Source organism: Lutra lutra, chromosome 3 (assembly GCF_902655055.1).
Source record: "Lutra lutra chromosome 3, mLutLut1.2, whole genome shotgun sequence".
Classification (NCBI taxonomy): domain Eukaryota; kingdom Metazoa; phylum Chordata; class Mammalia; order Carnivora; family Mustelidae; genus Lutra; species Lutra lutra.
Genome location: NC_062280.1, coordinates 53005945 through 53033362, shown reverse-complemented (window position 1 = coordinate 53033362; position 27418 = coordinate 53005945). Strand labels below are relative to the sequence as shown.

Sequence of the window (27418 nt, the reverse complement as noted above, 5' to 3'; positions counted from 1 at the left end):
GGATTCGTCAGCCACCTCAGAAGACAGATTTTCCTTATCACTCTTACTGACAGTCATAGAAAAAATTTTGGAAAACCAGTGGTATTTACGATGTTTGCAAATCAATGAGCTTCTGAATCATAATTTAGGTAAGTCTTCTTTAGAGCAGAATAAGATATGAAAATAGTGTTAGAATACTCCCACCCTCCTCCTTTCCTTCTCTCTTTTTTTTTTTCTTCTTTCTTTCAACTTAGAAAAGGAAATGATCTATCATTTTCTCTCTTCAGTCTGTGTGTGGTTAGGATTGCCAGGTTGGTTCTGGGGACTCACTGCCCTTGGAGTTCTCAGCCTCATCCATCCTTGCCTCCTAACCCTGACGGACTGTATTGTGGAATTCCAGGATCAGGTCCAGGGAACTGGCCAGGATTCACAGCAGTCTGGCAAATAGCTTTCATCATATAATATGAAACACTTCAGCTTTTCTGTTTCAAGTCATTTTTATAAAACAGAAAGAGAAAAAAATATCGATTTCAAATCATTTTAGAACAAAAATAAATAAAATGATAAATTCTTAAAATCATGCACATTTTAATGTTTCTATTTTATATATATTTTTGCTATCAAAATTGTACTAGGATCACAATATTTTCTTACTGCTAAGAGATATCCATAGGCACTTATTTATTTAAATAATCTACAAAATGAAGCACAAGCATAAAATACTGAACTTATCTGTTTAAAATGCTAACAACTTTTTTTTTTTAAAAAGACAACATATAGCAAGGAAAACTAAATTGGTATTTTTTAATTCTACAAAAACATATAAATATTTAAATTTATGGCAAAAGAACAATTATACCATTTAGTAATGCTTACAATATTTAAAATGTGTAATTCCTTATGCACGAGCTACTTTTATAAATGTTAAAGAACTGTGTGCCAAGCATATATCTAAAAGATTTTTGAAATTATTTCACTTTAGCTGTGGCTACACTCAACGGAAAAACAAAGCTCCAAAAGAAAAGAAAAATCATATAATCATCAAGTTCTCTTTTTTGACTTGTGCTATTTTTAGCAGAAAGTACAACTGAAACCAAGCAGCAGCTTACGTTCATTTTTACACCAAATTAAGTGCATGATGAAAATTTCATTTTTTAAAACCATTATAGATATAGCCTTAATCATTTAATGTTCCATTCTCATTCAGACTCATTAAATACCCAGTATTAAGAGATTTGTTCTCCCCAGATAAAAATAAAAACCAAATAATTTTATATAATGACAACACTGGTTAACATAGAAATGGCCTTTATCTTAAAAGATGGTTAATGAAAGAGCTGCCCTGCACCACTAGTATTTCAGAGACATTGTTTGAACACATACAATGAAAATTGCCTTTAGAATTTATTGAACAATATGAAACAAAAGTTGGACACAAATGTACACAAACTATTTAAAATACATTGCTGGTGTTCATTCAACACCTTAAATTCCTACAACAACTGATACTTAATAGCGATTTTGAGCATGGTGTAGTCATAGCAGATGTGTTCATGTGCTGTACAGAAGAGTGCTGATTTTATCTATTCCATGCTTAGACCTACTGGGGAAAAATGAGGAAGTGGAGGGTAGTGGCTGAATCCTGAAACACTAACTGCCTTAAGACTTAAATGAATTTTTACTGTCCAACAGAATTAGAAATTTATTCAAGGTTTGCAGATATCTGCTCTGCAGAAGGACCCTTTGTGGATGATCACACATCCATTAAGATCTTGAATTTCTTGAATTCTTCATATTTGTTAAATCAGCAGACTTTATGATTTATGACTTTATGACTTACTTCAGGACTTATGAATGCATGTAAGTTTTGCCTCCTCTGAGACGAGACTGAACATCTATAAATAAGATGCAAATAAAATGTCTGTGATCACATATGATCATCATTTCTCAAGTGGTAAAAGATAATTAGGCAGCCAATATTTTAAGGTTTACTGAACCAATTCACACTATTCTCTTCCCACTAAAAAAGAAAAAAAGAAAGAAAGAAAGGAAGAAAAAGAAAAAAAGGTAAAATCATGCTTGTTGTTTTACTCTAGTGGTTCTTTCTTCCTTTTTCTCTTTGCTGTTTTCCCCCTTTTTATTTATTATGCTCTTTCTAAGAACCATGGCAAAATCGAATTTATGGGTTGTGTTGACTAGAGTCTAGAGAGTTCTACTGGGAAGCCTAGAATTCTCTGCTGATTACCCTGTGGTCTTTAAACCTGCACAGCTTAGAATCTATCCAGTGTTCACAGTAATAGATGGGTCTAATGCTCTGTGCAAGCTGTAGGCCAGTCATTTTTAACTTGAACATAATTATATGGAAAATAGAAGTGAGGGGAGGGTATGCTCCATTGTTATTGCTCAAGAGGCTTTGCTTCCCGGAAACCCATTTTGCCCAGTAATGCCAGGATGTTCTGTATTCATGCTGTTTCCTGTTAATTTCTTTATTTCTGTTATAGATCTTTATTTCCTGTGGTATTATTTTGTAGAACTAATCTTATTTAAATATGAAAGGTAGTGAGAAGTAATATATCTCAAAAAAATCAATGTACTTATCACAAAATGTTTAATGAAGACATTTCTTCCTCATTATTGTACCCTTTCTACTTTATTTTTGAATGCTTTTTAATTGAAGACAATATTAGGTTATATTAACAATGATGAGTCCTGGCAACACTGTTTATAGTTTAATCTGGTCCCTAGGCAGGCCACATTACATATCTGGATGTTGGTCTTAAAATTTGTAAATGGAAAAGGAATAGATCATCTGTAAATTCCTCTCAAAGTTACTGTGTTACTGTGTTTGTGTTCCATTTATAGAATTGTACTTAGAAAATAAATTAGTAATAGCACCTATGAAACTATGAAAATACATATGACTTTTAAGAGGATGATACGTCTCTACTCAAGAAGTAAAAAATCTCACTTCTTCTGGTAGCCATTGAATACAACCAAAAAATCAAAATAAAAATTTTATCTTCCTAAAGCAACTTACATAATATAGCAGCATGTTTATAAAATGTCATTTCACTTCCATAAGGCAGGCTATTTTACCACAGAGAACAAAATATAGTCCATACTTTAACGTAAAGAATATTAGGAAGAAAATTATCATTTGGAGACAAAGTTATGCAAATCTTGTCTAAATATATTACTAGGTTTTATTTTAAAGTTTAAAATACTGTGCAAAAAAAAGATATGATACAGTAGCACTTAGCAACTTTAACACACATCTTTCAGTTCATTAATTCAAGAAATATTTAAAGAATACTTACTTTGAGCCCAGAACTATATTAGATGCTGGGGATACCACAGTGAATAAAACTGGCAAAGCCTGGCCTTTATGGCGCTTCATTCTAGGGTGAGTGATCAGAATGTTGGGAGCAGGGTGGGGGGAGAGGTGGAAGGGTAGACAGGAAAAAAAAAAAAGCCAATTTATAGTTTGCCAGAGAACATACATGGGATAGGGAGGGCATGAGGAAGAAGGGTTTGCCTTACAGATGAGACAGTATTTGGAGAGATACCTAATGAAAGTGAGATGACAGAACTCTGTGGGGCAGAGAGAGCAAAACAAGGAGACTAAAACCTGCTTGGCAGCCAGAGTGGAGCAAGTAAGGGGAGGCATGAGGAGATGCGCTCAGAAAGGAGCCCTTGAGAGGATGCGGAGGGGGTGGGGGGGGCTCACGCGCACATGCGTGGAGAGAGAGGCCCTTGAAGACCACTCTAAGAGATTTCGTTAAACATGGAAAGGCATTGGAGGGTTGTGAGCAAAGAAGGAGAAAATCAAACTGATGTTTAACAAAATCACTAAGGCTGCTGTGACTGATACAAACTGTTGGAGGCAAGGGTTGGGCAATCAGGGGAACCAAATTATAAGCATACCACAGTTTAAAAAAATTAGAGGTGGTGGCACACAGTGGATGAGGTGGGAAGTCGTTGGCTTCTGGTTATATTTCAAATATAGAATCAAGGGAATTTGCTGATGGATTAGATGAAAGTTGAGAGAAAAAACAGAGGAATCAAAAGTGACTAGAGGTTTTTGATCCCGACATCTGGAAAGATGGAATTGGCATTAACTGCTGTGGGGAAAACTTCAGAAGGGGAACTTCGAAATCATTTGAAATATTTGTTAGTCTGGCCCCACAGCTAAGACGAATCCATTGTAAAGCCAGTATCATTTTTAATGTTCTGTACTGAGTAAAATAGATCTTTTTGTTTAAGTTGAATGTTAGTCATTGCTTTCTGGGTTTTGGTGTTTTCTATTTTATGGCATTTTTTGTTTGTTTATTAAACACTCTTAATTCACATTTAAACAATATGTTTAAACTATCTGAGGGTTCTCTGAAAATCTCTGGCATGAAACTTCCACAGTTTTGATTTTTCCTGTATTGTTGCTATGACCATAACGGACTTTCAAATTTTTAAAATGCTGCTGAAATGTGTCAAAGGCAGTTTCCATGGAGCAGCTGTATTCTGGAAAAAAAAAAAAAAATTGACCATTTTATAGATAATGTAAGCATTTTGATTGGCAAATCCACAATAAGTGGAACAGATAGTATACAAGAGTCCTTGCGGGTCTGAACTCTTCAAGTTTAAGGAAGAATGCTGTGCAGGGACATTTTACTGTATTTTAGTCAGGACAGGAAGAAAAGAGAGAAAAATGGAAAATGTGATGGTTAAGTTAAGCCTCGGTTGTCTTGTGAGGCCCTTATCTATTTAAGGCAGTGGTTCACTAACTCTTGGGAGGCATAGCTTCCTTTGAAGTTTGCTCTAAGCTAGAGATTCTTTCCTCAAAACAATAGGCCCCAACACTCAAACTTTTGTTTAAAATTTTAGGAGATTGACGGATTCTCAGCCACCTTGAGGTGAGGGGTGTGTACACTTTAAGGAGTAAACCTGAAATGCTTCAGGTTGTAGAAATCTTTAGAGTTGTACCAGTGTACAGCCAAAAGAGGGGATGCTAGCTGGGAAAATCATACAGGATTTTACTGGCCTTCAGAAAGTGTCCTCCTTTTCATTATAAAGCAGTGTGTGTGTGTGTGTGTGTGTGTGTGTGTGTGTGTGTGTGTGAGAGAGAGAGAGAGAGAGAGAGACATATAGAGACAAAGAGAGAATTTTTGTGTAGCCATACTGATTAAAAGTATCTCTCAGGGATTTTTAAGAAAAGATGGGGCCAAAAATGTAGCATCTTTTGCTCCAGAGGATGCTTCTTCCATTTTCCCCCTAAATTTCTTTTAGCAGCCGAGCGCACATATAATGAATAAGATACATATGCTGAACAACTCTATGAGCATTTTAAACAGTGTCAGATCCTAAAACTAAAGGCTCAGCACGAATCTCAGATAAATTTTCTTTCCTTTTCACATCTTCTGCTCATGTATTTTGAACATAGAGGGTTTTAAGATGGAAAAAGAACACGTGAAGCTGGTCTAATTATTATTCTTCCTTGAACTATAGTTTATGGCAAATGATTTCAAGCAGTTTAATTAAAATAAAAGTTTAATGGATGTGTATTGAGTTCATGCCCCTGGTGAAAACTTTAGAAACTATTGGATGGCAGTGAAATTCTGATAGTAGCACATTATTTTTTAAAACATACAATTAAAATGGTAATAGTGACCTAACTAGAACCTTCAAATGCAAAAGAATTAAAAATTATGGAAAGTACTATACCCTTCACCTACAATTCTGTACAGCGTTAGAGACAAGTCACTCTCTAGCATGAAGAGAAAATGGTCTGTGTAGTTTCTGTGAGACAGAGGCAGTGGTTAAGAACGTAGTTTCCAGCATCAACTCTGGGACCAAGATGACTTTTATGCTCAACCTGTGTTAGGAGTGATTGGAACCGAGGAGAATGTCTTTTAAAATGATTTATTTTTTTCAGTTTTACTTCATCTTGCTCTCCTCAATGCCTAGCTAGTTTCCTCTGATTTCACGTACTTGAAATTGAACTTTCAAACTCTCCTCTATTTTGTTTAATGGTGATGCTTTTATAAGGACTCTATAAGAAGTCAATATCCAATTTAATTTTTTCCTACAAAATTGAAACTTATCTTGTATGATGAATTCACTGCTCAGAAATAATTCAATATGTGGCCTTGTTGTTGACATAGAAATTCAACATGTTGCCATGAAGGTCCATTAGAAACAGTGAGTTTTTAAAACAATTGATAATATATCACAATGAAGATATTTTATAAGGCATTTACATTGTTTCTCTTTTAATCACTACGACAAAAACAAAATTAAAGCCCTGACTGATCTTATGAGATGAGGGCAACAGAGATTCTTTTTTTTTTAAAGCAAACACAATTTATATTTCAAGTTGTTCTGATGTTTGCTTAATAACAGTTTGCTGTTATTTATATATGGTATGTGCTTCTTTTGATCAGATACAAATTTTAGTAGGGAAATAAGCAAACATTCCTAAAAATGAATTATAAACAACTGTATTTTAGAATACTAAAAGGATTTTAAAACTTTCAATTCAGCAAAGTTAATATCTTTCCCTAATTGAAATAATGGAAAAACAAAAGTGTAGATGCTTTCATGGCTTTGGGGAAACAATCTTCATGCCCCCAAGGTCATGTTCCTTAGCAGCCATTGTTGGGATCTGCTTCCACTACAGTCCTGCATGGTAGGCACCATTTTGTCATCTTCAGAAGGTTCATCGAGGCATTGGTTACTGTTAACATGTCTCAAGGTGAGTCTCTGTAAAAGATAACAAATAATCAGTGCAACCTATTTTATCTTTAACTTCACTAGTTCATCTCATTAAATCTTAAAAGAGATTTAAAGAGAATTTTAAAGAGATTTAAAAGAGAATCTTAAAAATCCTTCATAATTTTTTTTAGTACACACAGTGATAGGTTTGTAAAATGAACTGTGCACGTGGCTCTGAATTATTACACAAATTTCACTGTTACAGTTTCATTCATTGTCTAATGCACCTTTTGCTGCAGATGGTTAAAGAAACTGGCTGACATTTATCATGCATTTCCAAGAATTCACTCTCCTTTGCAAAAAGGCCATTTGTGAGCTTGGAGTTCACTTGAGGGCTGCAAATATTAACATGCTTTCACAAAAGCTTAGTTTTCTTAGGCATGTGTGAATTCAGTAACCATTTGGTAAACATGCAAAGAGATGTCACAGCTGTGACCCAAATGAACAAAACCTGTAGAGATGTTCCCATTTCAAAATACTAAGCACTCCATAGTATCTGTGTCTATGAGACATTCAGTGTAGACGAATGATTATCATAGCAACAAAGACCTGTGTTACTTGATCGTATGCTCACCATATTTTGGTTTTCATTTTAAGAATCTTAAAAAATATCAAACCAAATATAAAAAGAGATGTTATGGTCATATGTTTTGAAATATCATATGTGTATTTTACTTTGTGAATAATAATGATATTCATTAATAAGCATTCTTTCAGTACCTGAATGCTGAAATTTAATTCCAGTAATTTTAGCATGTGAACCAGTCATCACATGTCTTGTCTTTTGAGTTTACATTTATATTTTGAAATCCTGTTTTTTGAACTTTTCAAATGAACATCTGAAAGATTTTTCTTTTTTTTTTATTCATTTGAGAGAGAAAGAGAATGAGCAGGGAAAAGAGAGAGGAGAAGCAGACTCCCCACTGAGTCAGGAGCAGGAGCCTGACTTGGGGCTTGATCCCAGGACCTAGAGATCATGACCTGAGCTGAAAGCAGACATTGAACCATCTGAGTTACCCATGCACCCCCGGATTCACATTTTAAGTCCATGTGTTTTAGGCATATTAATCTAGCATATGTATTATATACATTTCTGCTCAGTTTCATGGGCAATGCTTAGAACCATTTTATATGAAACACCTTAAACCAGAAGAAAACTGTTGGAATCTATGGAGGGTGATTTGCAGGTATATCTCAAAAAAGAGCATGCCCTATACTTCTGTTGCCAATACTAAAAGGTAAACATTTTTGCAGGGGGCAGCTCTGGAAATAACACTAAAGTTGGGTTTAAAAAAAATGCATAGTGGATGCATGCAATAAAAATAGTGGAGAAACACTGCCTGGACAATTTTAATTTGTTTGGATTAGGATTGCATATCCTGGGCTGCACTATCCTGAGGAAAGACTGAAGGGAAAATAGGATTGTGGTGGGATGGTTCATTGGCAATGAGCAGGAAATTAAAAGCACAAGGCTATTAGACAGGAAGGAGATTTCAAGATTGAGGCCTTTGTTGTTCTTTCAATACATGAAATCAAGCTATTTATAAAAACAAACAAACAAACAAAAAAAAAAAACAGAGAGGAGAGAGAGAGGATGAAATGGCCAAAGGCCAAAGACAGGCAAGAAGATGGTTAATATACTCTTATGGTGCCAGGAATGATGCTGTTGGCTTATAAACCAGCAACCAACATGAAAAAAAGGATATAGAACAAAATACTTTTTCTGAAAATTTAACTGAAAATTTCAGTTAAAATCAACAAAATATTCTTTTTGTTATGTACCTGAGGTCCTTTGTGTATATATGTCCTCTTTCAAAAAAGCCATTTGCCTTTGCTTGCTTTGATTAGATCTTTTTGTTTTCAAATGTATATGACTTTAAGGATCAGATCGAATTATGAGTTAGATACACAAATAATGATAGTTTTAAAAAGATTAGATTTTTTTTTTGGTAACAAGTATTTTCTTTGAAGAAATTTACTTGTCAAAAGCCACCGTTGTAAAGATAACAAGCAACTCACCAAAAACCTCCACTTTTTAATGGAGTGCAGTAGAAAGATTAGACAGCTTAGAGTCAGATAGGGTCAAATTAGACAGAATTTAGGGAGAGTTCCTGCTCCCCCATTTACTAGCCATGAAAATTTGGGCAAGCTACCAAATCATTCTGAGGAATCAGATTCTTTGTCAGAAAATGCTTAATTACACTTAGGAGTATTTAAAAATGCCTTTTTCTCTTCCACTTAAAAAAAAAGTTAACCTTTAGTCAACTATGTAACTGTGATCCCTTAGCAATCTGATAAGAGTAACGATGTTAACATGTTTCTAGGCAACATGGCAGATGGTAAAAATAACCTCTGAAGAATAAACTGCATCTGTATCTGATCAACTACATTATAAATAACTGATAGGAAACCCAACTGTGGACTTCTCAAAAGTGTCAAGACTGGAATTTTGCATATGTTCTGGGTCTTAGGAGCTGGGCTATGGAGTTGTTACAGAGCTGTCTCCTGTGAGTCTTAAAGCCACACCTGCCTGATATGGCTCTCATCCCCTCCCAGTGGGCTGTCACCTGTGGAAAAGCTGGCTCCCCTAAGCTAATACGGACTGCTAAGAGGTCTGCTGAGAGAAGTAAGTTGTGGTTTCTGTCCGAGAATTCTGTAAGTAAACTCATGAGACTAAATGTCTAGGTAAGCCTAATAAGACCCCTTGTTAGGTATTACACTACCAAGTATGCTTTGGAAACAAACATAATGTATGTCAATTGCCTTATACACATACACAGTTCTCTGTGCAAGGAGTCCAGACTTTTCCAGCTTTCTAACACATCTCAAATGTAGTTCTAATGGCTCTCCGCACCTCTCTATACCTCATTCAGCCTTGTCAGGAGCATTCCAAGCTCAACTGTGCCTGCTACTCACAACCTTTACCTGGTTCACTGGAACCAGAACAATGCCCTAACTTCCCATGTGTTGTCACAGGAAGGTACTGCACAATGTAATATCCTTTATTTACAGGACAATAATCCCCTTAAGATCAAGAACTAGGACATATTCTTATTTGCACTCTTTATAAAAATTCCATAACAGTTTTATGACTTCAGCTGAATGATTCATTTTATCGCTTACTGAGGAGATATTCACAAATCACACAAGTGATAAGAGGTAAAAATTTTTTAAAAGCTTTTATTATTATATCACTTCACCAACCACAAAGAAATACTTAGATATAATTTATAATGTTACTGAAAAGTACATCTTAGTTTTCAAAAATGCATTTGCTTAAAGTCTCAGGTTAAAATAAATTCTAGAAAAGCTGTCCTAAATGTGCACACAGTGGAAGTATTAGAATAAAAATGAACAAAATTAATTAATTTTAATGTTCCAAAAACAATCCTTTTTTGGCTATGTTAGTTTTTTTAAACTGATTTTTCTCAGCTCTAATGCAAAATCTACTGTTACATAAACATGGCTATAGTTAGCCTTCAAAGGAGCTAATGTAATGTATTCTGTTAATTATATTTATGCATATATAAATATTTGAAATAAAGTGAAAACTGGAAAATACTTTTAATTAATAGAGCAAACTACTTAATATAGTCAGCCTCCAAATTAACACGCAACTAAGAAGTAAAAGACAGAAAAATAATTCCATGGAGAAATAGCACATCAAGATTTTTCTTAAGTACATTTTAAAGAAGTTTCTAGATGTCAGTAACAGAACATGACAAAATTAGTAAAATAATTTTAGCACAGTCTACAACACAAATTTCCAAAACTTATTAGAGAATGTAATCCGTAGGACTCTTAAAAATATTTCTAAAAACTTCCATCCTTGTATAGTTTCTTAGTAGCCATTTTTGCAAAGGGCTATCATTACATGTTTCCACAGTGGGCTGCTGGGAGCCATCAGCTACTCTGCTTACTGAGAGACAGGACTGGGTGATTATGTGAAGAAGAGTGTGGGTCTGTTTGACAAAGAAAATAATGAATAATGACAAAATCAAGTACAAAGGCAGTAATAAATCAATCATTCTTGGCAACATACAATTTCTACTGGATAAGGATGGCAAGCACACAACACAATAATTGCACCCATGGAAGTATGAGCCACCTCCTTTTAGATGGCGTTAGTATTAACTGTATTAAGTAGGGGTAAATGAAGATACGGCTGGAAAGCTGGAGAAGAGCTGAGATCAAATGGTGAAACATTTTGAGCAAAAGGTTATTTTGGGCAGAAAAGGTATATTCTCATTGTTCATTCTAGTGATAATTTTTTTTTTTTTTTTTTAGTGCTAAATGAGTTATTTTGTGAGGAGATATTCAAAACTGTTGGCTGTCTAGAGAGTTTTCAGTTATGGTTTTTGGCTGCTTCATTCCTCTGACCTAAATTTGAGTGGACCCAGTGGAAAATCCAGGGGATGATTTAGCTTTAACTCTTTACTTCACTCTGTACAGTGTGGTACTTGAATTATTTCCATAATGTTTTCACAGGGCTAACCTGTGTTAACCTGTTTCCATTATGTTTTCAGAGGTCTAACCAGGGTTGCACATCGACATGGCCACGTTCAGCTAAATGTCAATTAGAAAGTTAAGGAAGAGCGGAAAAAAGAAAAAGGTCAGCTCCACTTGGGCTCTTAATTTGGCCTAATTCTCCTAAACACAATTTGTAATTAATTAGTTTCTTGTTTTTCATATATTTCCTCTTCAGGAGCTTGAGCTCCAGGAAGGCCAGGAACTATGACTGCATACGTCATCAAGCCCAGTGCCTGCCCACGGGAGGCACTTTGTTAAGTTTTGATTGAAACACATGGTGAATGGCCAATGCAGAAAATAAATTGATAAAATTGGACTACATTCCTTTGGCAGCTCAATGGACACAAATCATTAGATTTTCCATTTCAAGGACAATGGTAGACAATGATTTATAAAGATATGAAAGATCATATATAATTTTATTTGTAAAATGATAATGTTCACTACATAGTCTGATTTGTTAAGGAGGCTAGTTTTGTTTTCATTTTTGTTTTTTTAGCCATACCTGAATTTCCTATCTATCCTGTTTTAAAATTCCTAAGCTTGTTAATCCTCTACCTTCAGTGATGTTTCTTTTTAAACCAAATTTTTCCTGGTAAATGTCATGTTAACATCAAAGACCCCAGTGTTAGTGATTGTGAATTTCATCTGTTATTAAAAACAAAAACAAATTATAAAGTTGCTCTTGATTTAAAATGAAACAAAGCTTGGTCTTACTTATACTCAGGAAATAGAACTCCAGAACATAAACATACTATAATTTTTTTCATAAATACATTTCTAATATTTCCCCCAAAATATTATCACGTGAATTACCATGAAAAAAATTCAAAGAACTTTCACTCCTGGTGCTTCTGAAAACCCATTAAACCAGAAGAAAAATTAGAAATCTCAAATAATTTCATTAAGATAAAGGATATTTTTCATTTTACAAAATACCCACAAAAACATTTAGCATTTTTATTTGTTTGAAAAAGAAATGTAGTTTACTTATTTTTCTAAATATTCTGTCTAGAAGAGATACCAATTACTAATACTTTATGTGTTTTCTAGTTATTTCTAGCATTTATTAACTGTGGTCATCCAATTAAATATACTCCCACTTTATTGTGGGTTTTCTTATCAATTCTTATCACCTTTGTTATCGTTAATCTAAAAACATAAGAAATACACAATTTTTACAAAGTAGATTTGCCAAAAGTCGTTTCACTTTTCCATTTAGAGGGAGTATTTTTCCAATTTGGAGCTATTATAAATAATGCTATCACAAACAGCTCTGATCATCTCTCTCCACATCTACAGCCATTTATTCAGAAATGACTCTTAGAAGGGAAATCACAAGGTCAAAAGGTATGAACATTGTAATATATAATGGCAAAGTTTTTAAAAATCTGTAATAATTATTTGGTACTAATAGCAGTAGCAGCTAACATTTCTTGTGCTTATATGCCAGGGTACTGTATGTGTGTCAGTTTTACTACACTACACCAGTATTGTGTGTCCCATTGAAAACATTTCTTGACATAGACAGGATAATAAAGAGAAAAGAACACAGATGAAATGATTTTTTTATGTATTTTTAATAGTTACAAATAGCCCATGAAAATGGAAAAATAAGGTTACTTTAAATATTACTTCTGTGCTGATTATTCAAGACTTTGCTTATTTTTATACTGGGTGTACACTTCTTTTTCTTCTAACTCCTTTTTATGCAGCAAATCAGCCCTTACCATACTTGTTGCTAAGGCCTCTCACAACTTTGGAAGACTGTCACATTCACTCAGTTTTGAAGGTAATGTGACATTCCAGCTGACAGGAAGCATACTGCCACGTATCTCTTCCTATTGCTTCATTTAAAATATTCACTAGAAAACAGGGTAATATGAACCCTAAGCTAGATTGGTTTTTGTTTATAATATTACTTAATTATTCTCTGAGGTATAAAGCACTAGTATTTCTGACAGAATTTTAGACATACTGCTTTAAGATATACAAGAAAACGATTCGTAACTCCTGCCTTTAAACACACCTGTATGTTTTGCTATCTAAGACAAGATGTGTCATGGAGGATCCCTCCATCTATACTTTTGAAGAGGCAAGGACTATGGGAATCAGGCTAGGAAAACAAGGTTCATGACAAAGTAAAACGTACAAAATTATAAAATCAAGTCATACTTTTGTACCTTCTTTATTAAAAAGCACTAAGTAAAAAACCTGATAATGAACAGAAATGACTGCATGGTTGATTAAAGAGTTAATCATATTGGCCTCTGTGTAAAAGATGCCATACTAAAATGAAGTTTAAAGAGTTAAAAAGTTTAAAATGAAACTCAATTGACTGTTATATATGATAATGAACAAAGTAAGAAAAAACAGACTGTTACAGATCTTTAATAGCCAAGGCAGTAAAATTTCCCTATTGGTTAAGTGCAAAATCATAATTTAAAAAAAATAAAGTTGTTATTCAAAATATTAAGTATGATCTCCTGACAAGGTGAACCATGTTTTATTAGAACAGAATATGAGTATGCTAAAGACTAAGTGTAAATGTTTAAGAGACAAGAACTAAAATTGCAATACTATACTACCACAGTTCCTATTCACTACTTGAGTCTACGTAAGAAACCACAGCTATGGGTCAGTGGGAATGTGGAAAGGTAATACTAGTCAGATACACACAGCCTTCTAAAGGTAAACTGAGCCACTGTTTTCATTAGGAGTGCTACACAGGGAAACAGCCGTGTTGCCGTTATAGACTACTTACCTTGAAATTATACTGCCATTTACCTGCTTTCTGATAAAGGTAAATAAAAGAGGAGGTATTAAGTAAAGTCTGAATATAAACTTGTGTGATTTCAGTAAATATCAATCTGACATATTTTCCCTACTGAAAAAAATCCCTTATCTTGTGACTCTAGGAAACACTGGATACAGATGGATATTGAATTCATCTTCTCAGTCAACTTGCTCAGTCACATGAAAAACAAGACTTATTTTTAGCATCATAGTTTGCTCCCTTATTTTTTTTTCTTTGTTGCATAGTGTTTGTTGAGCATAAGTGTTCTGTTCTAAAATTAGATTCTTACACTGTATATAGCTGCTTGGATGTTCTAAAAGAAATGTGATTATGTGCACTTATTGTCAGAAAATGTAAATTTCAGATGGATTGGAACACAACTGCAGTGTTCAAACAGAATATGAGAAAATCTGAATAAAACAGAATGGATGGATGACAGAACTTTATAAAAATAATCTTTTAAAAAAGATTTTATTTATTTACTTGTTTGAGAGAAAGAAGGAGAAGAGGGAAAGGGAGAAGCAGACTCCCCTGCTGAGCAGGGAGCAGGACACAGGACTTGATCCCAGGAGTCCATGATTATGACCTGAATTGAAGGGAGATGCTTAACTGACTGAGCCACCCAGGTGCCCCTAAAAATATCCTTAAAAATGTTTCAGTGAGACACAATTTAGCGTTCCTTTTCTGTGTTAGTTCTGTGGCAATGGCTTTCATGGCAACAAAATGTTCAGGTAATTTATTTAAGAGACGCTAGACCAGCTGAGGGTCCTGTAGTTCTGCTAATGGTGCTCAGTTGCCCCCAAACTGAACATATTTAGCCAGCTATAAAGTGGTAACTGAATTAAATTCATGACTGTGCTAAAAAATACTTAGCTAAGAAAGTAGGAACCTCTAGATTTCAAATCAAAGTTGGCCAAAGACATGTATTTATTACCAACATGTGCTTAGTTTCATTCAAATAAAAGGAGAAGCAATTAGATCATAATGAATATGTGTAAAGTCTGTAAGCAATTAGACCATACTGACAAAATGGTTTTATGACTATTCAACAAAACAGACAATTTTTAGCAATTAGACCATACTGACAAAGTGGTTTTATGACTATTCAACTAAGTAGACAACGTTTATTGCAGAACATCTTTCCAGTTATTAAGGAGAAATTCTATGTGAATAAAATTTGGTACCACAAATAACTGATAATATTTAATCACTCCTTTCATTTATTATAGTAATACATTTAGCTTATCAGGTCAGCATCATTTAAAATGCCTAATTATTTCTAGTTTCTCAATGACCTCAAGAGGCAAGGTAGCATAGTAGAAACACGGCTAAATTCCGTGCCAGAAACCTGGGGTCTAAAACCTAGAGAAGCTATTTAAACACTCTTATATTTAATAATGTAAAGAATAAAAATAAAAATATAATCTTACAGGCCTATTGTTAGAATTGCTTGAGAAAACAGATGAAATTACAGACAATAAATTTCATTCCCTTTCTTTGCCCCCACCCCTCACCTAAGAAGAGGCTTTATGAATCGGTTTCAGTTTTTCTCTGCATATTCCAAAAGTTCTGCTGCTATTTATGACTTGCTTTTCTAAAACTGAAAGTACTATGGGTGACAAAGTGTTGGAATATTTGAGCTGTTCACACCGAGTTTCACATTGTCCTAGTAACTAGCTTTCTTTGATTACTTCCTTAGAAGTGAACTCCGGTCCCTGCTGCTGGTGGTGTGATCTTTGTGCTTACTTTCCTCCAGATAAAGGCTGAAAGACGAGAACTTTAAGAAAAGTTTCAGCTCTTATAATTCTGTGACCTCCACCAAGTTTTATTCTGCTTTGATAGTACACCATCTCAGAGGTTTCTCAAAGAAAAATAATTTTGCCTTTGACAGCAGCAGATAAAGAACTGAATTTAAAAAGTAGCAGGCAGTACTTCCTACTTCCCTCAGGGTGGATGCCAGACGACCAGCCCGACGTGGCAATGACTCTTCTTTCCCATCTCAGCATCTCTCACCCTTGGGCCCCTTATGTCTCCCCCATCTCTCCTGGAGGCCTGTCGTTTTCCACAGCGTATTTATGCCTTTTTCCTAACTTTGCAATAATTCCAACAGTGTATAAAAAGACTAAGAAAGATGAGTAGATGTTTGGCCACTGTCTAGATCTACCCTTCTCAGACTTTAATATGTATGTAAATGACCTGGGGATTTGTTAAAAGGCAGACTCTGATACAGGGTTCTCCGGTTCCTAAATTCTAAAAAGTTCCCAGGTGATGTTACTAGTCCTAGAATCACACTTTAGGTGGCGAGGGTTGGGACTATTCTATAGACTAAAATGACCCCGTGTATTATATTTTCATTTCTCTTTCTGACATTTCCCACAAATAAAATCAGTCTTATTTCAAAGCTGAAATTTCCAGAAAGGCAATTCATTGTTCCTATAATTATTCAATTCTTTTGTGACTTCTCTCCATCATGACTTATACATTCATAAAATTGGCAAAAAAACCCTATACTATGACTTTAAAAACCATTTCTCCATATTTATAGCATATTATAAGCTTTTTTCGTGTGTGTTCTAGAAACAAACCTTACATGATCTAAAATATCGCAATGCTTGAAAAATCCTACAACAGATAACAGATAACTACTAGTTATCAAAAATAGTCAATTTACAAAAACCATTTCTCTGTCCTAGGTGAAGCAACCTTTATTTTTTTTCCTCTTTTAAGACTGTCAAAATCCCTTAGTATTCAAAAATCTTTCTACTGGCTGGTAAAAATGTAAAATATACACCTATATACTAACAATATGGTTAGTTCAGAAATTAAAGAATCTGACTTATGACTATAGCAGCCATCATCTACTCAAAGATTAAAGAAAATTTTGAAGATTTAAAGTGGTATCCTGAAATTCAACATTGCTTCATCTTATAAAAAGTATATACACTCATCCCCCTTCCTTTAGAAATATATGCTAGATTTCTTTATTTTTCATGCAAGCCCAACAAAGTCCTGAGCTCCTGGTGAAAACCAAAGGGGAACAGCAACAACAAAAAATTTTATTTAAAAAAATACTACCTTCAGGATTTCTCTTTTATCTGAACATTTATCGTACTTTTCCTAATAGAAGAGGGAGGGAGCCAAAGTTCCAGGTTTACCTCCGTGTATTATTGAAGGAAATATCTTCTGCAGTCTTAATATTAAGGGTGGTATGATGAGAGCTCAAGAGGAAAAAATATGGGGGTCAGACTGAGGTAAACAATGTACCGGGGAGACAAAAAGTCGGAAGAGAACACACTGGTCTATTATAGGAAAGATTTGAGATGTTTGCCCTTCCTTATGTCCCAGAAGAGCATTGTAAGTCCAAAGAGCTCAGTTCTATTATATAAATTTTAAGGTCAAATTTTAACCCTACACAATCAATTTCAAATTATGTAAAACTTCAATAAGTTTTCCTATTAAGAAACTACAACATCATGCAATTTGAAATGACATTCAAATAAGAAGGCCTTATTGCAATATCAATAATACCAAGGACTCTGTGGATTGGTTTTTTTAAATGTTACACTGGCTGAGTATCTTGGGCTGAGGTAGAACACTGCATTTGTGAAATTCATTTGCCTCTAGTGCATTATTTATCTTGCAAGAGTAGTTTATTTCTTATCTTAAATAAGTCACCAACCATTTAATAATGTGGAAAATGTAACACAGATGACCCAATTCATTTTGCTAAGCCAAGGGAACTGAAAGAAATGAAGCTGTTTCAAGGCAACTTCTTTATGGAGAAGAAGATATTTCTTTTTTATTAGCTCCATCTGATGGTTGATCTGGTTTTTACACACTGCCTGGCTATAAATTCCCAACTGTAATTTTATTGTTTTCTCTCCCACTCTTCTATCAGAAAGATGTGCTATATTGAGAAAATGCTGTTTAGTTGATTATGGGCCTAATTACTTTATTGAATTTTGCAAAGTATTTACTATTATAAAAAGCATTCATGCTTTCCCTCTTTTTTTCCCCTTAAATTGAGAAGGACAAATTTCACCGATTAAAACAGTATAAAATTTGAAAAATGGAAATATTGTTGATATTGTCCTATAACGTGTATCTTCATACACACCTCTCAGATAACCATAGCTGGCCCCTTTGCCTAATTTATGTTAAGCATGTACATGTGCTAACACATTTTAAACACATAAAAATGACTATTTTCCTTATTCATTTTTTATACTAATGAATACATTTGAAAAAACCCTATTTATATACTATACCATCCTAATGCTATCAGAGGAATGCATGCTTGAAAATACAGTTTTTCTAGTGCAGAAAAAAGAGCTCAGAATTGAAATGTATTTGAAATACATAACTGGATTTAAGCACTAAATAGTAAGTAAGTTAAGGAAAAGACTATACCTCAGGATCATATTCCCATAATTGATTTCCTCTCATGTGGTGGCATTTTAGCATGATTACAGGTCCACTGAGTCTAGACACATCCAAGCATAAGTCATCGGTTCGGATTTCTTTGTCAGCAGTATAAGAAAATACCTGAAAATATAAAATTCAACTGATGAAATAATCCCGTAAAAACAAAAAAGTCACAGTATAGCAGAATTCTCTGTGGAAACATTCATATCAACTTGTGTTTTCAAACAGTCTCTGCTGTGTGATCTTGAGAAACTGAGTTTGCATCTCTCAGTCCCTTTCCTCAACTGGAAAATAGGGACAGTGTTATCTGTGTTAAAGGTTTTTGTGAAGCCTCAATTTAACAAATTATTAAAACACATTATTTGCCGGCACCGTATTTCCTGCCCTGTACTTGCCTTATATATCTCACAACAGACTCAGTAAAATAAAGTTAACTATAGGGATATAGTTATATATATGTATATATATGTATAGATATAACTATACAGCCCTTGTTCTCACCACATGACCAATTCCCTAATTCTATAGAGAGAACAGTGTTTTTCATGAGGACATTTAAATCTTTCTCTCCATAAGAACATCATGTAAATTTTATTAAATACTGTCAGTGTGTTTCCAAACATTGTAGAATGAGCTTCTCTAGAGACCTCATTAAAAAAAGGTAGGCTCTATACTTATCTTTATCATATGATTATAGCTGGTTTTGGCTACAGTACTTCTCAAAATAGCCAAGAGATGTTACGGTGGATTGTAGATTCATTGTTAGCTAACTTGAACTGATACTATAATAATCTCTATTTTTTAAACTCCTGGTATGAATATTTTATTTATAACATTGACTATTAAAGGGTCACAAGAGCTATTAAGTTAATAATTATGGAATTTATTTTCTTCTGTTTGCTCTGATAAGCATGCTTCAGTATTCTGTGGGTATTTTTTTCCTTACAATGTCAAGAGGTAGTGTAATGAGGAAGGTTATTTGAGGATCTTTTAGTTTCCCAAAACAGACTGGTAAAATTACAGGAAGTCAGCTCAATATTACCCTATAAACTCTGGAGCCCTAGTGTGTAAGCTGAACGAGTTAGTCTTGAAAGGGTTGCCTCTCCAGAACTGACTAAGGGCTTCCCTGAAAATCATAGGTGGTAGAAGAAAAACTCAAAAGAAATTCTTCACAAAGATGTAAAAACTTGAGAATATATGAAGTTCATTTAATTAAACTATATAAAATATAGATCTCATGTATGGCATTCAGAAAAAAAATTCCTATCTTTAGTACTTTTTAATAAAGATTTTATTTATTTGACAGAGATCACAAGTAGGCAGAAAGGCAGGCAGAGAGTGGGGGGGCGGGTGGGGAGCAGGCTCCCTGCTAAGCAGACAGCCCGATGTGGGGCTCGATCCCAGGCCCCTGAGATCATGACCTGAGCTGAAGTCAGAGGCTTAAGCCACTGAGCCACCCAGGTGCCCTTAATATTCACACTTTTAATGGAAATTATGATTAAATTAAGAGAATAAAAGCCACACCTATCAGATAATTAGTACTATTTCCTTTCCAAATATGGTCTGCATTAATACAATATTTAATTTCATATAAACATATTTAAGTAAATGAATCTAGTAATAAACCTTAATTTGAAGGAGGGAAATTTCTAGAGAAATTTCTTTAATCTTTTGTTTTAATGTGAAGTGTAATTTTCCACATAGAAATTATACTTTTAGTTGTATACAGATGCCAATGTAAATGGAAACACCAAAGTATCCATATTTGCCACTAATTTTGTACACATTTGCCACTAATTTTGTATAATTATGGCCTGAACAATGATTTCTCCTCAGATCTCTTACGATAGTTTGGAGACTACCTGTTGAGAGAAGTCAACCACATTCTTTGCTCCTTAATTCCTAACTTTAATTCATTTATGGTCAACCAGTAGCTATTTTAAGTGATTTATATTCAAGAAAGATATATTTGTAGAATATTTTCTGAGCCTATATATATTATCTGAAATTATCTTTCTTTGGCCTTTGCACTTGAAAAAAAATACTTGTCTCACAAATAATTTTTCTTTAAAAAAATCTGTATAGGGATGGCTGAGTGGCTCAGTTGGTTAAGCGGCTATCTTCGGCTCAGGTCATGATCCTGGGGTCCTGGGATTGAGCCCTGCGCTGGAGGGAGTCCCTGCTCAGCAGAGAGCCTGCTTCTCCCTCTCCGTCTCCGTCTCCCAGCTTGTGCTCTCACTCTCTCTCTTCAAATAAATAAATAAAATCTTTTAAAAAAATCTGTATATAATGCTTTATTTTCTGGCATTAATTAATTGGTTAACAAATCCTAATGAATAATTAACAGGATTAATTTATTTTTCATACCTGAGAATCTCATTTTTATGCAGAGGTGTTCCTAAGATTGTTTATATTCTGTATAATAATAAAAAGTGCATCAGTATACATATGTCTTTCTTGATTTTTACCTGGAAATTATTAGGCTTGATCTCAATTATTTACCCTTTATATCTATTATCTTTTTACCCATAATTGTCATCTTCATGCTTTTTATATCTCCTACTGCAGGAGGTTCATGGAACTCACTTTGGGACAGATGAAAATTTTACATGCAAAGTACTTTGTAGAGATCCAGGTACACAGATAGCAGTGGCTGACAGCTAGCGTTATTACCCCAGGCCTAGAGGTGCTCCAGGATATGGCCTTGTATATGGATTCCTGCCTTGATAGTATGTCCAGTTCCCAAAGAATTTTAGAACAGGAGCCCACCAGGCTCGGCTCTTGCCTAGGGTTCGGCACACAGTCTTGAGGAGGGGTTCTCATACCAATGACAGACTGTCCTGACCCTTGCAGCATATATAGTCAGCCTCTACTGAGTTTCTTACGACTTTGGGGACAACCTCACATCTCATTTTAGATTCTCCAGGAAGTGAGGACTCCCTACGGCTGTTACCCGTGTCAGTACCCCACATCTCAGTTTGGTACGTGTAGTTCCTGGCAGAGTATCTGCCTGACCTGCTCTCCTGTTGCAGTTAAAACACTTATGCCTGATTATAAGGTAAGATTTTCAATTCTGAACACATATGAAGCACATTAACTTAAGCATCACACATGGTGATGGCTTTACAAGATCGAGTCCCTCATTAGTGAAGTCTACTTGTATGTTCTTTTACAAAAATTGGACACTATTCCCCCCCTTTCTAGTTACCACTCAAATTGCTTTATCACTGGTTATCAATACTGATTCTCACGAAAACCAGAAGTGAGTTAATACAAATACTAGATTTAGCACGTATTTCAGTTGCTGCAATGCCAGGATGATTCTAGTAACAATGCATTAAATCAAAGTCTCATCACTTTAAACGAAGGGGACTAGAAGCAGAGTAAAATAATCAATCTCAGTGTCCTTCCATCCACTATAAAAAAGGAATATGGAGAAAGTTAACATTAACTGAGTACCTATATGTGTTAGAAACCACGTGTGACACAGTTCATACATATATTAAATAATTTGTCCTGTTGTTCCATTGTACAATTACATTCATATTCCTATGTGTACCAACTTAACATTATTGCAAAGCGAAATAAGCAGAGTTTTTTTTTTTAAATTTTATTTTTTATAAACATATATTTTTATCCCCAGAGGTACAGGTCTGTGAATCGCCAGGTTTACACACTTCACAGCACTCACCATAGCACATACCCTCCCCAATGTCCATAACCCCACCCCCCCAACCCCCCTCCCCCCCATCAACCCTCAGTTTGTTTTGTGAGATTAAGAGTCACTTATGGCTTGTCTCCCTCCCAATCCCATCTTGTTTCATTTACTCTTCTCCTACCCCCTTAACCCCCCATGTTGCATCTCCTCTCCCTCATATCAGGGAGATCATATGATAGTTGTCTTTCTCCGATTGACTTATTTCGCTAAGCATGATACCCTCTAGTTCCATCCACGTCATTGCAAATGGCAAGATTTCATTTCTTTTGATGGCTGCATAGTATTCCATTGTGTATATATACCACATCTTCTGTAAGCAGAGCTTTTTACATGAACTGTATAGATGCAATAATTTATGGTGCTTTGAATATTCCGTTTTGCACTAATCTTCACATTTGTTCTAACACATAAAATTATCAGCCATCTAGCACTACACATCTTCTTCTGTAGTCTGCTGGTCATGCTTGCTCTAGAAACAACCACCACAGAGGCCAACTTTACTCAATTGTTCTAGGTTCAGCTATCTTATAAGAAGTGATAGATCCTTTGTTCCGTTTTTGTGGGCCCTTCCAAAACTACTCTGATGACTACAACAATGCAGTTTTTATTGTCTCCTATTACATTAGTTTGCTACGGCTGCCAGAACAAAGTACCATAAACTAGATGGCTTTTAATCTCCTCAGAGTACTGGAGGCCACAAGTTCTAGATCAGGTTATCAGTGCAATTGGTTTCTCCTGTGGACCTCTCTCTTTTGCTTGTGGATGACCATTTTTTCCCTGTGTCCTCCATGGTCTTACTTTGATGCCTGTGTCCTGATCACTTCTTCTTATAAAAACAACATCCATATTAGGTTAGGGACCACTTTAATTATCTCAATCACATCTTTAGAGCTCCTGTATATCCAAATGTCACATTCTCAGATACTGGGATTAGAACTTCAACATACGAATGGGGAGGGGGACACAACTCAGCCCCTAACACCATTACATTGAAGGAAATAATGCATCTTTCCCTACTCCTAGATGGAAACTATAGGTTTTTTTGCTTACTTGTCCAGGACCCCTAGGAATTCAGTTCAGAAATTAGAATGATCTGTTTAACATTATTAATCGAAATTCTGAAAGGAATGTAATCCCAAATCTCCTTTTCTTGAAATTGGATGTGCTTTAGGCTGGAAGCCTGCAGTGGGTTAGGGCTTGGTGAACTTCTCTATTTTAGCATCTTGAGAACTTCTTTTCTTATCTGTCTTGCCCACTCCCATATTCCTGAAGGCTGCTAACTGGGTTTTGATTCCCCTAGGGTCATAAAAGCCTCTGTAAGAGGTCTTACCTAAACTGTCTCTTGATAACTCCTTCCTGATCTCTGGCATGGCAGAGATTTCAAGCTCCTTCTCCTGGGAGCATTTATGGTTCTTGGGAGATTCTCATTGCTAAGCACCTCTCACTGCGTGCTATGAAGATGACAATGCGTGTTTTGTAAGTGGGCCACTTCTTACGACTTGAGCAACTTGGGGAGGCGAGCTGACTCAGGCGGTAGAGTCACTTCAGTTGTCACAGGCCAGCTTTACGATGTGTGAGTCAAGTCACAGCCTGCCACATTCCCCAAGAGCACCAAGCACACAGCAAACAAGTGCTTAAAATGGTGTTCTGTGTAATCTGCAGGGCCTAGTGCCAAATGCAAATGCAGGATTTACTGTTCAAAAATTATTAAGGCTTTCCAATTGTAGGACTCTTCTTGAGGGCATGGGTTGCACAGCCAGGAAGGTACCCCTGCCTTGAGTCCTCCTCAGTAAGGTTTGTCTCTGGAAACTAGAATCCCACCCTCTCTTCTCTAGAGGGAGGGCAACTGCTCTTTTCATAGAAAACCCGAATCCTCTCCATCTTGTGATACCTCCTGTTATGGGTTGAATTGTGTCCCCTAAAAGAAATGCTGAAGTCCTTCACCTCTAAACACCTCAGAATGTGAATGTATTTGGAAGTAAGGTCATTGCAGATGGGATTAGGTAAGTGATGAGGAGATCATACTGGAGAGGGTGGAGTCCTAACCCGAAATGGCTGGTGTCCTTAGGAGAAGACAGAGATGGAGACATACACAGAAAAAAATGCCTCCGTCGGAGCAATGCATCATCACAGGCCATGGGGATTGCAGGCGAACACCACAAGTTAAAAGCAGCAACAAATGCTTCTCCCTTACAGGTTTTGGAAGAAATAAGACCCTCCTGACACTGTGATTTCTGACTGTAGCCTCAAGTACTGAGACACAATGAACTTCTATTGCTCACGCCAAACGGTTTGTGCAAGTTTGTTATGGTGCCCTAAGGAATTTACATGCCTCCTTTGATTCTGTATGATGGCTGAAGGGTCTAAAAGTCATGGAAGTAGTTTCCAAAGTGTCTGCAAATTCTGCATAGGGAAGTCTGATTTTAGATTTCACATCTATTTTATCTTGCTGTCTGGGCTGAAATTTTAACATTCAGTTATGATTTCCGAAAGCATCAATCATTTTTACAATAATTTTTCTATTGAAATGTATCTTCATAAGGTGGTTCTTGACTTTGATGAGGTGAAATACCTGCTTTTTTTTTTTTAAGATTTTATTTATTTGTTTGACAGACAGAGATCACAAGTAGGCAGAGAGGCAGGAAGAGAAAGAGAGAGGGGGAAGCAGGCTCCCCGCTGAGCAGAAAGCCTGATGCGGGGCTCGATTCCAGGACCCTGAGATCATGACCTGAGCCAAAGGCAGAGGCTTTAACCCACTGAGCCACCCAGGTGCCCCGAATTACCTGCTTTTATTGTAGACTTTATAGGGACCAGATTAATTTCTGTCTCTGAACTGATGTACTCAAATGAGTTTACGAACAATTCCTAACATATAAAAGGTGACAGCCAATTTCCAATTTCAGTCTCAGTTCTTTACAATCTTAACATTTTTTTCAGAGAATGTAAGCATTTTCATTACTTCACATACGGATGTGATTTGTTCTGGATTTTTCACTTTGGGGAGTATGTTCATTTATGTTCACCCCTTTGAAAAATCTGAAATTTGAAAAACTGCAAGCAAATTTTGCTCAGATTTGTAGCATAGCAGCTGCTGGCAAAACTGTTGAAGCAAAGCAAGATGCAGAGCTGGTTCACTCGTTCTGTGAAGAGGCTCAGGAACCAAACGCCCTCTGCTGGCTCTGCATTGCTATAGGGGTTCTTCCATCTTAACAGGAAGAAATACCTTGCAATACACACTAATTTTCATATATTTACATTACGCTCATATATATCCTATGTGTGTTTAAAAGGCTCGTAAGTGCGTTTGATTCAGCTTTAGTATAGAGGTGGTGATTTTTCTAGATGAATTTATGAATTTATAAAGCACTTCTGTTGAGTTCTTCCTATTTAGTGTAAAAGTTCAGTTTGAAGGGGCTCTGTCACTATATGTCAACTGCTTCGCTTTCTCTTTGAAGAAACTTAAGCCAATGGAGTTACAGGATTCACATACTTGGCCAGAGCCACTTAGTGACTGAAGTTTCTCCGGACCCCAAGCTCATTGGTTATTTTTTTCTTTCACTTGACTACACTGCCTCTTACATCCTATCACTTCGTTACTTTGGAACTTTGGGCCCTCTAGCAGATTGCTTTAGGTAACTGAAGTGCAGTCAATTTGAAAACTCTGTTAACAAGAATCCAGAAGGATAAATTATTTTAAAAAGCTCTCACATACATTCTAATAGTTTTCTTCCTCCCTCATTCTGTAAAAATGGCCCAGGTAAATTTGTATTGAAATAATAAGAAAAATTGTTTAACAACAAAAATTAGACCTTCAGCAATGTAATTTTTATTTCAGAATGTTCTGACTGTATGTCATCCCATCGTGAAATTAGCATGAGGAATGCATAGATGGAGCTGAGTTCATCAATAGAGCTGCCAAGGAAAGAGACTTCTGCTCCCAAGTAGGATGTTTTTCTGCCTTAACTGATTTCAGGCTTCACCTCTGGCCTGTCAGCTCAGTGGTCTAGGTAGAAGCAGGTAAGGAGAGTAGGTAGCTTCTATGTGATCTTGATTTATGTGCCTAGATGGTATCTATGGTCTTTTACAGATTTAATGCTCTCAAACTCTATTGCTAAAAATAGGATGTGGGGGGGTGCCTGGGTGGCCTAGTCAGCTGGGCATCTGCCTTGGCTCAGGTCATAGTCTCAGGGTCCTGGGATGGAGCCCCATCTGCTTCTCCCTCTCTCTCTGCGCCTCCTTCCTGCTTGTGCTCTCTTTCTCTCTTTCAAATAAATAAACAAAATCTCAAAAAAAAAAAAAAAAAAAGGGATGTGGGTGTGCATCTCATGTTCAGTATTTTCATCCTGTCCTCAACATCATCCAGGATGCATTAACTCTTTCTCTTTTTACTTTGATATAACTGTATATTACAACTTTACATTTCTGAATTGGTGATCAGCAAGTTACCTCTTCTTTCCATCCCTGACTGGGTATGTTCTGCTCTCATCACAAGAACTATCCTAATTCCACTTTGCCCAGAAAAAGACTACTACCCAACCTGAAGTTCTAGTACATTTTTCACTTTCTTCTTGTATCACTTTAACTACTCTCACCTACTTATTTGCATTGTATTGCAGGCATGGCATCATTTGTGCATATCTTTTTAAATTTAATTAAATTTAATTAATTTTTTAAAGATTTGTTTATTTATTTGATGGGGGGATGGGGAAGAGAGAGCGTACAAGCACGGGGAAGGGCAGAGGGAGAGGGAGAAGGGACTCCCCACTGAGCAGGAAGACTGATATGGGGCTTGATCCCAGGACCCTGAGATCATGACCTGAGCTGAAGGCAGACACTTAAGGCTGAGCCACCAGGCATCCCACTTTACTCCGTCTTGAAGGGTTTTCAAGGGAGTCTACAATTCAAGATATCTAATACATAAACATTATGTTCCAGCTATTCACATTTAACTATTGTAGTACTAAAGAATATAAATTGCAGATTTAAGCCCAATTGGATATCCCACTGGATACACTTGAACGTGCAGATGTTGTTCTTTATGTGACTGTGGCAGAATTCTCAGATGTCCCCAAGATTCCTATCCAATATACATGCCCTTCATAAACACCCTCCCCTTGAGTGTGGGTGAGACTACCACAACAGAAAGTCACTCCATGATTACTTTATGTTACATAAGACCTAGAATTAGCCAACTTAAAGTGTGA

The 27418-nt window shown here is 35.8% G+C and overlaps 1 protein-coding gene and 2 long non-coding RNA genes across 13 annotated transcripts in view; 2 read left to right on the top strand and 1 right to left on the bottom strand.

Annotated features, from left to right (window-relative positions):
• Positions 1–2322: 2322 nt before the first annotated feature.
• The window catches only part of GALNT13 (polypeptide N-acetylgalactosaminyltransferase 13), a 549504-nt gene continuing 524408 nt past the window's right edge, over positions 2323–27418 (bottom strand). For all 11 annotated transcript variants that reach the window (XM_047721767.1, XM_047721766.1, XM_047721773.1 and 8 more), the window contains 2 exons: positions 18482–18616; positions 2323–6732 (listed from right to left, as the gene is read on the bottom strand). In XM_047721767.1, the coding sequence (XP_047577723.1) occupies positions 6592–6732; positions 18482–18616 (276 nt within the window). In that variant the 3' untranslated portion in view covers positions 2323–6591. The remainder of the gene's footprint in view (positions 6733–18481; positions 18617–27418) is intronic.
• LOC125095403 (uncharacterized) lies at positions 9144–11967 on the top strand. The gene is made up of 3 exons (XR_007125868.1): positions 9144–9370; positions 11271–11356; positions 11450–11967. It is a non-coding gene; the product is annotated as an uncharacterized LOC125095403 (long non-coding RNA).
• Positions 21418–26376, top strand: LOC125095404 (uncharacterized). Its single transcript, XR_007125869.1, has 3 exons — positions 21418–21554; positions 24411–24504; positions 26050–26376. It is a non-coding gene; the product is annotated as an uncharacterized LOC125095404 (long non-coding RNA).